Here is a 17,684-nt window from a genome sequence, read left to right on the forward strand (position 1 = left end):
AAAACACAAAGACCACACCTTCTGCTTCTAGCTTTTCCTACAATCTATGGTCATATTAATCTGCTTTTGCAAATTACTCATGGTGTTGTGTTTCAGGTTGTGTTGCATATTATTACAAATTTATGCTGAAAGGAAACGTAGCAGAATCTAAGACTGTACCCTTTAGTCTCACATATCCATCCAAACTATCATTAAGGTGGGCAACACAGACAACAACAAATGAGGGCTTTGTTGCCCCTGAGTTTGCCTTCAGTACTCTGGGAGTCAGGAGGTCGGGATGGTGGAAGGTGGGGTGAGAAGGTGAGAAGGTTTAGGGGCTGACAGCGAGACAGTTTGGGGGGCAGGCAGAGAGTTGGTGACAAGGCTTCAGTTGTTCTACTGATCTGCTAAGAAACAACCCTGACATTATGACATTGTGGACTCACAAAAATACACACCCTGTGCCGCGTTGACCTCTTCACCTCCTGCTCAGCAGCAGCCAGAAGAGAGAAAATATAATCACTGATCTGGTAACAACACTTAGAAGCAGTGTTAATGCTGTTTTCCATTTGTTAAACCAAAAGTCAGAGTTGGTGCTCCTGTCAGTCAACTTAAATCCTAACCAGCACTTCCATACTGGTCGTTCCCAGTGTCACCTTTGGCACAGTAAACTGATTACATCATTTTGATTAACCCAACCGAGTGACAAAAAGTAGAAAAGAAAATGAAATCGAGGCTGGAATATCTGGATTAATGAAGTTTTTGGGCTCATTAGTGATCACAAATATGCTTTCAAGTTGCAAAGCCTTTCCACAGCTGCCGTAATCCTCCTGTGAGAAGGAGCTCCCAAGGAGCACAGTCCATGTTGCTCCAGAGGTCAAAATGTCACTTTGGGTTGTAGGGTGAGGTAAATAGAGGCAGAATGAGCCTCCTGTCTTAGATTTAATGGCATATCTCCTTAGAATAAAAGTCCCTCTAGACAATATCTTGAGGCTGGAAAAAAAGGTCAGGATTTTATCACCTCAAATGGAGATTAAAGCCATCCTAACCCTCCACCTATTTGGTGGAGGGTTAGGATGGTGGGTATAAAACCTTACTTACCATCCAACAATCCCTTTGTAGAGGGTACGTGGGCAATCAGTACATCCCCATCAACACATGTAATGCATTCCTCCAGACCACGGAGACAAACACAAGCAGAGGAATTCCTGGCCCCGGGCGATGAATAATCATAAATTCATTAGTGAATGCGGCCAGGGCTGATTTGGAAGAATAAGCGCTGCTATTGCAGCGATAAACCAGCTGACCCTGTCAACTTGGCAGCTGTCATGACCTCAACCTGTGACGGTTTTAGATGTGGGAGGGCAAGGAGGACAATATTTTTTTAAGCTGATAGCTCGGGGTTGGAGAGGCTGCACTTGTGTATGTGCGTGTTTGTTTAAAGGTGCCTTTGGGGACGTGCGTATAGCTCCAGCGATTATCGATGCCAAAAGCCTACAAAATACGCACCTGTAATGTGATTTTAAGGGAGCGAGTGTGTGGCCCAGAATGCAGCTCTGCTTTAATGGCCTGCAGCTCCAGCTCGGCGTCGTTAACATTCCAGCTGTGGAGATTTTGGCATGCACTGGAAAGCATGACAAGACAGCTACGCTCCTCTCTGCTCTCTGCACACGCTGTCAGGTTCCTCCAAGAAGTATTAAACAAAAAAAACCTCTGTGACAGATCATTTCTCTTCTTCACCTGTCAGTCATACACCATAACACTGATTTGTTTTCATAATTTGTCTTTATAGAGATATGTGCTCTTGCTCTTCGAGGTTATTCTCACTCCTATGCGGTGTTCCAGGTAAAAAAAAAACTTACACTGATCCCTCCCTAACGTGCTATTTGCCCTGCAGGTAAACAAATCTCATTGCGCTTCCTGGCAGGTCCTAATAGATACATTTAGAGCAATTATCTGGCTGATGTTTTAACAGGGACATGTGATGTGTTGTGATGGAGGCTCTGCAGAAACATTACTTGAAATCTTGCCGTTGGTAGGTGTTGGCACAGACAGACAGACATTCAGGCGGGCAAGCCTTGTGCTGTTGCATAAAGTGTTGACACATTGTAGCAACTGCAGACCTACGCTGGGAAATAGAAACATTGTGATGCAGAGGGAAACAGGTCTGATGTAACAACCTGCATGAGCATGTGCACAAGTATCCTAAACTAAAACAACACGCCGTGCAGACAGATGAAAAACAAGCACGGCAACAGACTCTGCAGCCAAGGAGGAATCGGGCAGGTATTTGAAGGTTTGTGCGCTGGCACTCGCTGTGGATGCCACTGAAGCTGTTAATCATGCTTGTAATTACTGGTCTACAGCTCCAGCTTATGAGAGACACTTGATCCTGGCAGGCGACAGCAGAGAAATGTTTTATGTTTGAACCAGTGGAGACAAAGATTGAAATGTGCTCATGTTTTTCTTGCAACTTCAGCCTCACCCTTTTGTTTAGGTGGATATCAGCCTAAAGCACAGAAAAGACTAAAGTACAAACCCAACACTTTCACCCAGGGGTGGAGCCAGAGGGGGAGCCAGAGAGGGCCACCGTTACCAACAACAGTGAAGTCGGTTAGGGGGCCACACACACACACACACGCACGCACACACACGCACATCATAGAACTGTTACATCTAGAGTGTTTTTAGTAAAACATTTAGGTGAAGAAGTTTTTCTGCAGGAAGAGTTTTTCTTTTATTACTTTGAATTTTCAGAATAAAATCAGAATGTGGAGGAAAAAAAACATCTGGTCCATCAAATAAAACTTACTATTTTGACTCTATTCTCATCATTTCAACTTTTTTTCTTGACATTTTGACTTTATTTTTGAATTTTACCTTATGACTGGTCCCAATGCTCCTTAGCAGATTTAACAGCAACAACAAGAACAACAACAGCAAAAATAGTAGGAGTAGTAGTAGTAATAATAATAATAATAATAATAATAATAATAATAAAAATATATATTATGAATGTTGTCATTAGGCAAAAACAGTCACACTTAAAACATGATGCAGAAAGGAAGTTAAAGTTACAAAATATTTAAGAAAACATTTTATTTTACATAAACTGTACAGATGACATTTACTGGACTAAATGTTTCTTAGACAGGAACTAAAATAGCTTTTCTTATTAAATAGAAAACTGGAACAAAAAATAGAATTAAAGATGAAAAATGAAATGTTGCTCATTGTACAAAACAGAGAATGAAAATAGAGCTAAGACAGGAGAATCAAATGTCGTACCCTGATGCGGTGGTAGGCCTTTTACAAATGATCACAAACGGTATTTTACACAGTGACTCGGCGGCCTTGCCGTCCGAGCACTACAGCTAAAATCGTGGCCTCTTTGGTTCCATTAATTAGTTAAAATACATCTGAAACAAAATTCAAATTTACTTCTATAAAAATAACTTTTCAATGGCAGTTTTTGTTTCGCTAAATCCGCAACTTTTCAGTGCAAACGTCACAACAATCATTCGCTTTGGAAAGGAAGCGAAAGATTACATTTCAAGTATTGATAAAGAGTTGAGTACTGAAGAGAGAAAGAAGAAGAAGAAGAGAAAGAGAGGGGGAGAGGATTCAGTCTAATAGCATGTTGAGTATGGGTATAGGTTACTATACATTGCATAGCTCATGTGGCACTTATTCAGCGATAGGACAGGACACTCAGTACCCCTTGGAAGGCATTTATTTATACAAGTGCTATTCAGGGTGTGCATTTCAGTTTCTGCAAGTGCTGCACTGCACTGTGGTGACCCACTGGGCCAAAACTAGAGTCTCCAAGTCTGCAGACTGGCTTCTGCTGAGCCTCAGGGGGAAGGAGAAAGCAGTTCTCTCTCTGTCAACACAAGAGTGACGGCCACAATAACGCCAGCAGTGGCGGCTGCAGAGGTGGCGGTGGGGGCTCAGTGGAGGACTTTGTTCTGCCGCTGCGCTGCTGTGAAGGCTGTAATCCTGCAAGGCATTAAGCGCTGCCAGTTTAACTCCACCAGAGAGGACAGCCAGACTGAGTCTGTCTGCGTGGCAGGGAAGTGCTGGTGTTCTGAACTGTATAAGTTGATGAACTGTCAGTGCTTTGTAAAAACACAAGTCTGTTATGTGCTCAGAGTACTTCAGAGGGTTGGAGGAGCAGGGCAGGGGGCATGTGGGCAGTGAAGCCAATCATGTCACTTTCCTTAAGCGCTTGTTTTGTTTTGTTTTAAATCTTCATTTACGAGGAGATGACGGGCCATTATTTTTTAACTAGAAATGGCAAACTAGAGAAAAGTATCATTTGGTGATAAGCGTTCCCTTCTCGTGCCGCCGCTGACCAACGAATGGGCAGAATGCGGGCGGCAAGCGTGTCGCTCACTCTGATAAATACACACTGTGCTGACACGTGCAAACACACGTGGACACAACAGTGATACTTGCTTTTGCTAGATGGTACCAGTGTTGCTTGCACATACAGTAGGTATAGATATATATGTGTACCGTACAATAACATCCTGTTTGTACAAAAAGCCTTCCTGACAGTCCAGATAATGACGGGCCAGTGTGGACTCAGGCGCAGCCACACTCGTCCACGATCATATTGGGCACGTCCCTCTTGATGATGTTGTATTCATCGTCAAAGTAGAGCAAAGACATAGTACTGAGCTTGGTGGGGATACAGCAGGAGTTTACTGAGCCCGGGCTCATCCCCCGCATGCGGTACTGATTAACTACCGCAGTGTGGAAGGATGAAGCTGAGCCCGGCACGCCTGCCATGTAGGCCGGACAGCTGCCCTCACAGTAGTTACCGTAATAACCTGCTGGTGCAATGATCCAGTCGTTCCAGCCAATAAGCCGGAAGTCTATGTAGAACTGCTGTCGACAACACAAGCCCCCGCTGGTGCCATCACAGTCAAGCCCCCGCTTTCTAATGCGGTGCTTTCCATCCAGCTGTCGTGCACGCACCACCAGGAAGGGCCGGTGGGATGGGTCGCTGGGATCCACCAGAACAGGAGCCACTCCAGCTGTCTCACAGTCCTCACAGTGGATCTCCAGGTCCTGTCTCCGGCTGCCCTTCCCAAACACTGCCCGTACTGCCTCAGATAGCGGGAACGTATGCCAGCCGCTGCGCTTCAGATCCACCCGCTTCTCCACCAGAACCCAGCGACCTGTTCCCCCTCCGCCGCCTCCACCTCCTGGGCTTCCTTCCATTCCGCTGAAGGCCGTGGCCTCCTGGTAGTGGATCTTGACCGTCACTTTCCTCCTGATGCCCTTCTGAGGACCACCTGGAAGTATACGGAAATACAGCCACATGTTGGCCTGGGACACGTACAGGTTCTGGTTTCCCTCGTTGGAGATGAGGAAGTACAGGTTGGATTTGGAGGGTGTTTGTTCATCTGTTAGCAAGAGAATAAACAGAAGAATTTATTACACAGAGGTAGATTTTTTAAGAAGGTAGACGACAGTCTCTTTTAGTCAGTTCAGTGTGCAAAAACAAAAATAAATGTCTGACTCAAATCATAGGATCCAAAGCTGAGGACGTTTCAGCAGCATTATATTGTTTTCAGTTTGCTCAGTGCTTATGAAAATGCTTCAGCAGTTATCACATGGCTGTAGTTTGTAATTTCAGTAAGTGATATCACGTCTGATCCAAGAGAGATAGGCGGACATGTGACAGCTTAATCATCTTCTCGACAACTGAGCATGGGTTGTTGAAAGCCATGACAGGCTGGGAGGTCTTTGTTGTGCTTAAACCAAGCGCACTTCTGTGGCTCCAGGAGAAAGGTTACTGACCTATAGACTGTTTTCTACGCTCGCACAAACACACAAACAGAGAAAGCCCCTGAGAAGGGCACAGCTTTGTTTCCACAGATCTGTTTTCCCCTTGTTTTCTCTGTTAACTCTCAATGACTGCATCAGGTGACCTCTGTGGTAGCTCCTGATAGGCCAGCGGTAACAGGCCAGTTCTGGGATCAGGCCCAGTTGGCTTTAGGTCCATTTTTGTAAGTGACAGGACCAAAAAGAAAAGAGAGCGAAAGAAGGAAAAGGGAGGAGGAAGATGAAGGGAAGGAGGAAGGATAGAAGTGGAAAAGTTGGGAGGGTGGCGGGCATGGCTAAGGCCTGCGGGGGGTTCACTGAGTTCGCTGTTCGTGCCCAACCCGAGCCCCGCCTCCCACCCTATGCTACCCCTTTGCACCTCCTTCCAGCGGGAGCACCCTGAGAGTGACAGCACAAAGCCCTGTGTGAGGCAGTGGGAGAGCGCCGCGCTGCAGCCCGCCATTGAAACGCGTGGCGTTCCAGCAAAAAGCATGATGAGGCAAAAATAAAAGCCATTTACATGACACTGGCCACTTTCTACAGCAGCACAATGAAGAGATCCTGGGTGTCTAAAGGTGGCGCTGGGCTCTCTCTGGCACTACTTTTTTTTTTTCAGCCCAATGATGTCTTCCAAATTACCCTGAGGTAACTAGAAAGGTTTCTGTTTCAGGAGATTTGCCACAATGTGCTCATGCAGAGCTTTGAAAGCAGCTAAATTACTTTGTTTGCCCACTGATTAGTGTGTGTCAGTGTCAACAGGTGGCCACCAAAGATGGGCCTCCTCTTTAAAGCGCCTGGTGCCTTTTCCTCCATTAAAGTGCAGCTTTACCTTCACACAGGGGCCTGTTCAGACCAGCTCTCCACTCTCTAGTACGTCAGCTGCTTGCTCACACAAACCCACCCACCCCCACGGTAAGCAACTCTCCACACATCAGCCTGTGGCTAAAATATGACAGTGCACAACGAGTACACGCTCAAATCGACGCAAAGCCAGCACCGTGAAAGAATCAGCTGAACAGCAGCTCATGCAAAGACCCCTCAGGGCTACAAGTAACTAACCTCGCCTCAGTCATCACCGTACGTGCCTTGACAGCTCTGAGCTCAGAGAGACAGGCATCGCACAGTGACGGGCTGCAAAATAAGACGTCTGTATGATCATGTCCCATTTTGATTCCAGGCCAACCTATTCCCCAAAGAGATGAAATTCAGGTGTAGTTAACCATCCGAGATCAAGTCATTGCTGATATTGAGAAGTAAACCTAAACCATAACCCACCAACATAATACCTTACACCAACCTAACCCTAACACTGTATTCTTATTTTCCTGTTAGACAGTATTCTTTTGCTTCATTTGGCTTGTGTCGTATGTATTAACCTTCCGAAATGCAAGTGCAATATAGGTGGTAACCCAAACCCCACATTTTGGAGAAAGGTAAAAATGTGCTTTTTCTTTTTTTTAATTTGGAAAAAAAAAAGCATGACTATTCTTCAGTGTGTGTAATTTGGAATTATATTTCAATTATATTTATTTTAAATAAATAAATAATTTGATTGCTGGGGTGAGAATTAGGGTTAGGGTTGGGCTCATCACTGATGATGGGTAACCCTCTGGGGTCTGAGGTCCAAGTCATCATTGGTGATAACCCTAACCCCTTTTTTTTTATAGAGGAATAATGAGACGTTAGAGAGACTCTTCTGGGGAAAATGTAAATAGTTTTTCGTGTGTTTGAGTTACAATTGTTTGGTTTTTTTTTGTCCCTTAACTGACAAAACTTCAGAGAACATTTGAAAATAAAACTTGTGTTTGTTATACAAGTATTGTTACAGTTTTTTTGAATAAATAACTTAATTACATGATCAAACCATACGGTAGTATGACTAAAGAACAACTAAACAATGGGAGAGGGAAGAGAAGGGTTATAAAGGTTTGGGACAGAGAAAGAGAAGGGATTAAAGGTTAGGATGTAAACGGGGCTAGGGACAAGTTGGGAAAAGTATGCACAGAGGGGTTTAGGTTTAGGAGTATTCAGAGGTCACATTTGAAATCTTTTGCCAAAACAGTTTGAGGAATTTATACACGCTGGATATTACTGAGCTGCTTTTATGCTGTAGCTGCTCAGGATCTGCAGTAAGCCTGTGACTAAGCTTTAATTTCATTACTCATGAATCTGTCTTTAAATTGGTTTATCAAATTTCCCAGAGTGATATGATCATATCACAATCTAAGACATTTTCCCAAGATTCGCCAATAAGGAAAGTGAATCTTCAAAACTGAGATAACCATGGTTCTTTGAGCTACTCTAGCCGTACACAGCAGTATGACAGGAGTGTGAGTGACATGAAAGAGAAAATGACAAACGTTAACAAAAACAGTGTCATCGACACAGACATCCGGCGTTTTCCACTAGAACATCCGAGGATTTCGGTGGTGTGTGAAGATATGTTGGCCATTTCAAATCTGACAAAGAAGCAGAGCAGCATGCGCCACAAACTGTTCCCACAAAAGCAGGCAACACCATGAATCGTTTATACAATCTGAAGCAGTGGCATCAGTGCACAACTGACCTTTTACCTTCAAAATGCACACACAGTCCAAGACTGTATACAAACCAGGACTCTTTCTCTGTGTAACATGCTTTTACAGCAAAAGCCAAAGAGTGTGACACAGAGTCATCACGAATGCATTACATTGCAAGACATTACGGCAGCAAGCAGGGTGGAAAATGTTGGCTTTAAGCAGCGGATCCTTGTTATCTGGCTTCCTGATCATAATCATTTAATATCTATTAATTAATATGTATTAATATCTATTATATTTTATATAATAACCTCATATCTACACTTTGGAGTTAACAGAAACCTTTAGGCTTCACAGAAATAGTGATTTGTTTTGTATCATAATATAGATCGATTTTAACTGATATGAAAATCGAAGTTTCACTCATTTGCATAGTTAGAGGGAAATAAAACTCACAGTAAAACTGCAAAAAACTGCATTTTGACAGAGCTGATCTGAAAGGTCATGTCTTCTAGTTTCTGAAGTAGCTAAAATGCCACCAACCCCTAACCTTAAGTGGTTGCCCTGTGACCTTGTGGATGGTAAAAGGTTAAAATCCACAGGGAAAATCTGCAATGTCACGACAACTGGCAGGTTTAATCTGCCGCTACAAAGGCATGAATGGACTTCTGCTTGATATGAAAGGTTTTCAAGTGCTGAAATAAGCCTGAAACCACAGCGTCTAACGTAGCTTCTACCTGTAGACAGGTGGCATATGTATGATTCTCTGAGTGGAGCCCTAACAATCACTCCTTCAGTGTCATGGACCATATAGATCCTCGCGCTGTAAGAGCATACATCTGAACACCGCATGACTTATTTCAGCTGAGGTGCTTTAGGAGGAATGAACTGTTCTTTTCATGCTGTGTTACAAGCAGCTTGGAGCTGGCCTGGACACGCCTCGCCTGACCCCACAGTGGAAAAACGTTGTTAGTGATTATCAGCAGGCAGGACACCTGGGTGGGCTGTTTCAGCGTGTCTCCACCTGCGCTGCCGAGCCAGGGAAGAGGCTGTGGATGGAGGCAGGCAAGTAGGCAGGTAGATAGAAAGTTTCAGAGCTCATTACTCAAAGATGCTGTCGACAAGACCACACGGCGTGGTTCTAACGTGACATATGGCCGCCACCCCTCAGGCCTCAGCTCTCAAGGAATTCCACACAGATCGAGGAGGTGTGGACGTGAGACTCTGGACTCTTGACCAGAGGTTAAAGCCACACATGTGCTGGACCTGCTGCTGTTAAAGCTTTACCACAGAGGAATTTTTAATCACTGTGCATAAATCATTTATAGGATCAGGAGCTATACAGTAGCAGCCGATCCCACTGACTGAAACACACCCCGCTGAGTGAATGTGGAAAATGGCTGGAGCAGGTCCAGGAGTGCCATGACTGACAGCTCCTCATGAAAGAGCAGTGTCCTGGAGTAAACCTGCCAACCTGATCCTGTGGAGGAACTACTTAGTGACCTCCCATAATGAAGTCATAATTCTGAGTTTTGGACCACTTGTCACAAGTTCACTGGGTCCAAGCAGTGGCAGCGAGCAATCGAGAAGCGCCCATCTGAACTTCTCCATCCAGCGCTTTCTCTCTCGCCCTCCCTTCTTCTCTGCCCGTGTTCCCCGCTTCGCTCCTGTGGATACGGGACACCGAATCCCTCAGTAAGGGCCCACGGGAGCATGTCAGGGGAGAAGAGAGATTGGCATCCCCTCCCTCACCTGCCCGAGGCCACTTGGCAGACTCTGTACCACTGTGCTACCGGAGATAAGGCACCGCGGTTAACCCTGCGCTGACGGGACACAAGCTGACCCCACAGAAAAACAAAGCACACAAACACCTATCAGCATCCATTTACTGGCTCTCTGTTGGCTAACCAGATGCCAACTTCACCCCCCATCTCGCCTTGTTCTAAAACAACAATTCAGGCTTCCTCATCTTTGGGGAGGGACAAACTCCCCTGGCTTCAGAGCATTCTGGAGACCTCGCCTCTAAACCGTGCCCTGGCTGGCAGCATCCGATCTGGGGGGCCTCGAGCCAGCTGGCCGGGAGGCAGACGGGGTCTAGGGAGCAGGGACCCGAGCCAGCTCCATGGTACAATGCCACACAAAGGCTCAAAGGTGTGAGGAAGAATAGAGCGAGGAAAAACACAGAAGTAGAAGAAGAAGCAGCAGCAAAGGAGCCCAGCGAACCTTTAAGGCTTTGCAGCGCTGCAATATGGGCACACACACAGACACACTAACAGCACCAACAGTCCCATCACCTCATCCAACCCAGCATGGACTCAGATGTCTCATACATTATTCTGAGCAATTTCTTTTGTTTTCGCTGCTGTTTTTCTTCTCCATGTTGACATGATGTGAACACACAGAGCTCTTATAATAATTGCCCGGCCTTTGTTGCCTTGTCATGAGGGCGCTCAGATCATTCCCAATGAAGGCAGGAGCTCACAGTCCATTCAGGCTAATTGTAGCTGCAGAGCCTATGGGAAACCTGTGTGTGTGTGTGTGTACAAAGCATCTTATTTTTGTGAGTTTAATTTTATGTTTCCTTTCTCTTAAACTAACAGTTTGTGTTGGAGACGTGGTACTCACAGCACCAAGTGACAATTATTCCATTCTGTTGATGATTTTGTTGTGTATATGTGTGTGTGTGTGTGTGTGTGTGTGTGTGTGTGTGTGTATGTGTGTTTTTGAGGCTGTGTGTCAGGGTGTGTGCGCGCACAGGAGGGTGTGTGTGTGTGTGTCTCTTTAGACTTCTGAGAATTAGTTAGATACACATTCTTAGAGGAAGGGATAAATGGCCAATTGAGGGACTTTGTCCGTATTTAAAAGAGGGCTTTATACATTGGAGTATTGAATGTGAGCTCAGCTTTGAGATGAAACTGGATTCAGAGGTGCTTTTTTTATCCCCTAGACAACACAGGGGGGTAATTTAAGGACTCTGTCTTTGGTTTCATTTCTTCTGGATTTCCAGAACAGGAGGATTTAAATCAGCAGCCAGTGTGACGTAATAAGATGATGAAAAAATGACGGCTGCACCAGATTCCGTGTTTATGGCTGTTTGTTGTGGCTGCCTCTGCCGCTTAAAAAATAAATATATATATATATATATATATATATATATATATATATATATATATATATATATATATATATATATACCTGCTAAGGATTGTCAGGTATTAACTCACCTGGTGCCATGCTGCCTGTTAAGACTCAAAGGGTGAAAGAGTTCAGGCAAGGGTCGAATTAGACATGTGCAGTGAATTATTGATTTGTACCTGATTCTGCGAAGCTGATGATCTCAGATGTCTCCGCCTGAACCTCGTTGTTGAAGGCAGCCTGCCCGTCGAAGCTGGGGATCTCCACCCGGCCGTCCTCTCGTACTTTGCCGGCGTGCAGTCTCCTCAGCGCCGTCACCATCGCAGCCTTCGGGATAGGATGGGTGATGTTGGGTCTCTCTCTCATCTGTAGCCGGTTCAGTATGTGCCTCTTTACCGCCTCCAGGAAATCTATGTTCATGCGCTCCGACTGATCCGGCCCCCTGAAGCCGCAGGACGCGCACGACTCCTGGGGTGAGCTTTGAGTCTCTGTCCCGGTCACCGAGCTGCAGCGCACGCACAGCACGCACGCAACTAAACAAGACAGTGCCACACTATAAAAGCTCATTTTAAAGTTTATTCTACAGTCCAAACGCTACGAAAGAAATGGTGAATCTTTTAAAATGCACACCGAAATTTAAGCGACTTTTCATTTACTAAAGTTCCGGGAGAAATCATCCAGTGAATAAATCCACTGAGCATGTGTTTGTATTCCAGGAGACTAAACGATTCCAGTCATTGTGCTTCCAGCTCGTTATCCAGCAACAAAATAAAAGTTCATCTCTGTAACCGAGAGGCGCGCACGACAGTTCTGATTGTTGATGCGCTTCTGTCAAACCACGCTGCGTTCAGACGCGTAATCTACCAAAACAAAAGAGCACAAGTGTGAATAAAACCCCGTACAGGCGGCTCCTCTCCATTCAAGCAGTCTGCGGAGACTCCTGTCCCGCAGCTTCAAGCAGAACGCGAGCGCTCCGTGAGTCCCGAGTCTTTTTGTGTGTGCGCCGTGCGCGAGTGAGGGTGGCAAGCTCCCTGTGCGTCCTGCAAGATTATGCTCAGTGAGACCCTTTCCTCTCTTTGCAATCACGACAACAGGGGCTCCGCACACCCAAAGTTTTTATACAGGAATTCGTACACCACGTGGGGATTTCCACCAACAGCGCGCAAGGGATTATTACTACGTCTAAAGATCCACGACTGTGGGATATAGTTTTATTATGGTAACACGGAGGCCCCGGAGCGGTTGCATAATTTTTTTTCTCCCTCAGGTCTTGGCAATATTTGACTTACAGCCTCCAGTGTGGGTGTTCACCTGATATCCAAATGTAGGAAGTTTTATAACTGCCCTTTTAGCGGAGGTACCGCGCACAGTCAGACCCCCGAAATTAGACATTTAAATTATTACTTTCTAAAGATTTTTAAACGTTTTAGATTTAAAGCATCAAACTTGTGTTTCCACACAGGATTTGAACTTCACACAGATTACAGCCCATACAGAACCATTTTCAGTATCTTTAATTCGTTCACTTGTGTTTGTGAGCTATAGAAAAAAATAATAGTTTTAATCAGATTCATTAGAGACTGAATTTATATTTCACTGCAACCTTTAAAAAAAGGTGGATGGAACCATAAATGAAATCAGGAACTTCGCAGGGCTGGTAACCACACAAATTATCAGTCAAACAGCGCCATCTACCGACAGAAAGACCTCATTACACACTGCTGCTATACACAAACAGAAAGAGACACTCCTAAATGAAGGACAAGGAGCTCTCTTTCTGTGATAAAATCCATAGTTGAGTATCTTCTCCTCGCCTTCCTTTGAGTATTTCTAGGAGAAAAGTGGACTCACTAAGTATGACATGCCTGCTGCCAGTGTACCAGTGACCAATGAAAGTCAAGTGAGTTTAAGTATTATCGAAATGCCTGTTTGGCCCTACAGCTGTTAACGCATGTATGTAGAATAGCTCTAGTCATCTGCAGCCTCAATAGCAAACTAGGGTGTCCTATCGGCCATCATCCAGAATACCTACCATACCATCCTAAAAGTTTATACTTCAGTTTAAATGAGTGATTCTCTAGAATTTCAATTGCATGTTACTGAGCATCACACTAATCTGTGTGATGCTTCAGTCTATGATCTTTCTGGAACCTCGGCCTCAAAATATGTGGAATTCTAGTCCAACAAAACATGGTGGATACTTCGGAGCATAGAGACTGAAACCAATGAGTGACATCACAGCGGCTGTACAGTCCATGAGCAACACACAAGGAAACACACTGCCATGTCTGATGCAAGAAAAACTATACCCACTGGCAGAACTCCAGGAAAAACACCAGGCACTGCTCTTTGCTTGATACGCCCACCGTTGCAGTGATGCATGGTGGAGGCAGCATCATGCTGTGGAGGCATTCCTCAACTAGTAGATATGGTTGCTAGGGTGATTTCAGCCAAGCATATCCACAGTTTGAAGGTTAGATGTTCAACAGCGATTTCTCCAGGGACAGGAGACTCCCCATCCAGCCCAACCAAGCTTGAGATAATCTTCTAGGAAGATTGGGAGAAACTTCCCAAATCCAAGAGGCTGTACACACTCAACCAAGATGTCCACAATGTAACTGCTGTCAAACAGGCTTTGAAAAAACTAAGAGTCTGAATATCACATCTGAAATTTTAGCTTTTAATGCTGAATGCATTAAAAAAATGTAAACTGGATTTTTAAAAATGTAATCTCTTTTTTTTTTTTTTTTTTTAAATATAATGATTAAATGTAATAATCCATTTGTAAAGGGATGTTATAATAGTTATAACACTTGATATTTTATACTTCATTCTTTTGGTAATAACCTCTCAATTTAACTACATAAGAAGAAAACATCAGTGTTGGATTGCTTTCATCGATGGATTGCTTTAGAACTACAATCCCTAAAGGAAAAGGCACCTGCTGCTCCAAATGAGGGCCAGTATGTTGCACAGCAGTCAGATTAGACTGTGTAGCCTTTAAGTCCCAGTAAGAGTGCCTGTCGTAGTTTTCAGAAGCGTCTGTGTGTCATGTGTGGAGCAGCAATGTAGGTCAATAGGTCAAAAGAAATGAAGAGCAGCAGCAGCGGCGGCGATGGATTAGAGCAGCCTGGTCTGCAGCATAATAGCTGATTAAGTTACTCTCCTTTTTATTTTCTTTTTTTTGCCTGTCCCATTTGGTTCTTTAGCCGTCAGAATTGTTGTCTGAAGACCAACAAGGATACCCAATGGATTTACTTTGCCAAATGGATCATCACGGCCTTGCCATATTGGTCCATTTGATCAACCTTTGTTGTTATTGTTTATTTTATTTTATTTTCAGTTGTTACAGACGGGACAGACATGACTGAGGGATAGGAAAGGGAGAAAGAAAGAGGAAGGAAAAGAAAAACAGAAGGGAAGAGGGACAGTGAGAAAGGGCACTTAAAAAGAGAAAGAGAAAAAAAAATCTCCTGGATCACCTGTTGAGAGAAAAAGAAGAGAAAACAAGCAAAAGAACAGAGCAACATACTAAACACAACACCATCATGTTAATCTAGCTAAGTGTAAACAGCAGTAAATACTAAATATTGAATGTTGTTGTGTAGCAAGCAGGACTGACAGTGCATAATGTGCATGTAAATAGCAGCCAATAAAGGTGTAGTTTATCTCAATGGACAGTGAACACCCGTGTGCACACCTGTGTTGATCGGCGCGCTTGTATTCAAATGGTTTCCCCGTGTAATGGTCTGCTAGAGGATGTAGAGAGCCATAGCCCCGTCCCCCAGGGCATGAAGCAGGCATGGAGGAGATCCAGCTTCCAGATATCCTGAGGCCTCAGAGTGCAAGAGCCCAAGGAGGACCACCGGAGAGGCATCCGTGCCACCCTCATGGGAAGAGCTGAGGAGAGCCCCAGATGAGGGGTCACCCAGCAGCCACGGAGCAGAAGCCAGAGGGGGCTGCAGTGGCGTGCCCGCCGGCTCTGCCGGCAGCCAGCTGTGCCGGCAGCCAGCTGTGCCAGAGTGAACCAAGCCGCTGGCCCAGAGGCTGGAGGCCCGAGGGCCCCCTTTGCCCCAAGAAGAGGCCTGACCGAGCAACGGGCACCAGGCCCCGCCAAGTAGTCACTGGGAGTGAGCTGGTACATATCTGAGTGCCCAGCCCCGGACACCAAGAACCACCAACGCACCGACCCCTGAGGGCATCAGTTACCGGCAGGGAGTGTGGTGAGGGAAGATAGGCCTTTGGAGGGCCTGGGAGTTCCCAGAGAGGTGGAGTGTAAGACCCGACCTGACATAGAAACACAGACAAACAGGCACACACAGACACAAACATGCATTCCCACCCTCATGCACACATATACAAATACTCAGCACTCACTCAACGCAGGGATAGACATACATGGACACTGTACACACAATCGCACTCCCCAAACAAACTCTATACCCCAGGTCCAGGTACCCTCACCCCTGGAGGGGGAAACGGCACCTAGACCCAGGAGATGTTACCTTTTCCCCCGGGGTGGAGGCAAGCAGACCGCCCCAGGCTCCGCAGCAGCAGGGAGGCCCCGCATCCCAGATCCCAATCGGATGGCCAACACCTCCTCCCAGCCCCCCCGCCCCGATGGCCAGCAGAGAACAGGGGTGTGTGATCTTTTGGTAATAACCTCTCAATTTAACTACATAAGAAGAAAACATCAGTGTTGGATTGCTTTCATTGGGTCTTTAGAACTACAATCCCCAAAGGAAAAGGCACCTGCTGCTCTAAATGAGAGCCAGTATGTTGCACAGCAGTCAGATTAGACTGTGCAGCCTTTAAGTCCCAGTAAGAGTGCCTGTTGTAGTTTTGAGAAGCGTCTGTGTGTCATGTGTGGAGCAGCAATGTAGGTCAATAGGTCAAAAGAAATGAAGAGCAGCAGCAGCGGCGGCGATGGATTAGAGCAGCCTGGTCTGCAGCATAATAGCTGATTAAGTTACTCTCCTACAGGTGTACTCACGCAAAGCCAGAGTAATCCCAGAACAGATGTACTTCAGAGAGAAAATAAAAGTTGGATCAATAAAGGTCCACATGAACTCTATTTAGCATTTTATTAATGCTGAGATTCTAGGCAGACCCAGTGTTCAAGTTCACTGAACTTCTCTGTAAAATCAAGTGGAAATCCAACGTTTCTGAGGTTTACATTCTGACTTCCCCCTTTTTTTTTTGGTAAACTCAGCCTGAAGTCCACAGATATTTTTCAAAAATATGTAACTTTTCATTTTTAAAGAGTGGGTTTTAGCAAACCTCAAACATGAGGATTTGTTGCACTTTACAGGGACAATTTACAGAAGTGGATTAAGAAAATCATTTGAAGCCTTGGCATTTCTAACAGGACATTCTGGGGGAAAAGAGGGTCAGCCATGAAAGATGTTTAAATTTAGAAAGTCATAAAAGTCATAAAAGTTCAGTGCAATAAAGCGCCAATGGTCATATAGAGATCTTTTTAGACATCCAGTAACTCTGAGGCAGTTACATTAAAGTGTTACACATTACTCACATTAATAAAGCACAGACAGCATACAGGACACAACGGCACCATTGTACAAACTACATCAGTTACAGTGAAGGTACAGGAGCCCCTCGGTGACAATATTTGCATCTAATGTAATAAAAACTTCAGATTTTCATGACCTGCTCAATCCCCTTTAAACAGCAGTGAATTCATGATGTAAACGACAGTTCTTTTTAAAAACAGACACATCTTTTTTTTTTTTTTAAAGCTGAAATCAAACCCATCTGTGAGTCCAAAGGAATTTTTAGTCAGAAGTGAAAACAGACATAGGTGAACAGTTCATCTCCTGGAGCTCGTTGATGGAGTCTGTGGAGATGTGGCGCCCTCTTGTGTAGTGTAGCTGACATTACTGTTAGGTGAAAGCATTCGTTGATTGCACTTCAAAACGATTTAGAAGATCGTCAGGCTGGCCTGTGTTCAAATTTCTGAGCAGGTGAAAACATTTCCAAACGGTCACAGCTGTGTGGTCAGTAAGAGGAGCTGATCAGCGGGCAGGTTCAGTGTTTCGAAGTTTTATCACAATTTCCTTTTTGTTTTTGTTAAGTTTGTGTCCTGGCATAAGGACGCACTCAGCACACTATTATTTTACAACTCACTAATATTCCTCACTGACCTTTAGGTGACATTTCTATGTACTTTTGCAATACTTTTTATTTGAAAAAAAAAGA

At 44.8% G+C, this 17,684-nt stretch overlaps 1 protein-coding gene across 1 annotated transcript; it reads right to left on the bottom strand.

Moving 5' to 3' along the window:
• Positions 1 to 575: 575 nt before the first annotated feature.
• On the bottom strand, positions 576 to 14,195 carry inhbb (inhibin subunit beta B). Its single transcript, XM_085136333.1, has 2 exons — positions 11,648 to 14,195; positions 576 to 5,393 (listed from the first exon to the last, which is right to left on the bottom strand). Exons 1-2 carry the CDS (start codon positions 12,033 to 12,035, stop codon positions 4,567 to 4,569), a joined length of 1,215 nt encoding a protein of 404 aa, XP_084992459.1. The 5' UTR covers positions 12,036 to 14,195; the 3' UTR covers positions 576 to 4,566.
• Between the last annotated feature and the right edge of the window lie 3,489 nt (positions 14,196 to 17,684).

The sequence above is a fragment of the Neolamprologus multifasciatus genome, chromosome 16 (assembly GCF_963576455.1).
Source record: "Neolamprologus multifasciatus chromosome 16, fNeoMul1.2, whole genome shotgun sequence".
Taxonomy (NCBI): domain Eukaryota; kingdom Metazoa; phylum Chordata; class Actinopteri; order Cichliformes; family Cichlidae; genus Neolamprologus; species Neolamprologus multifasciatus.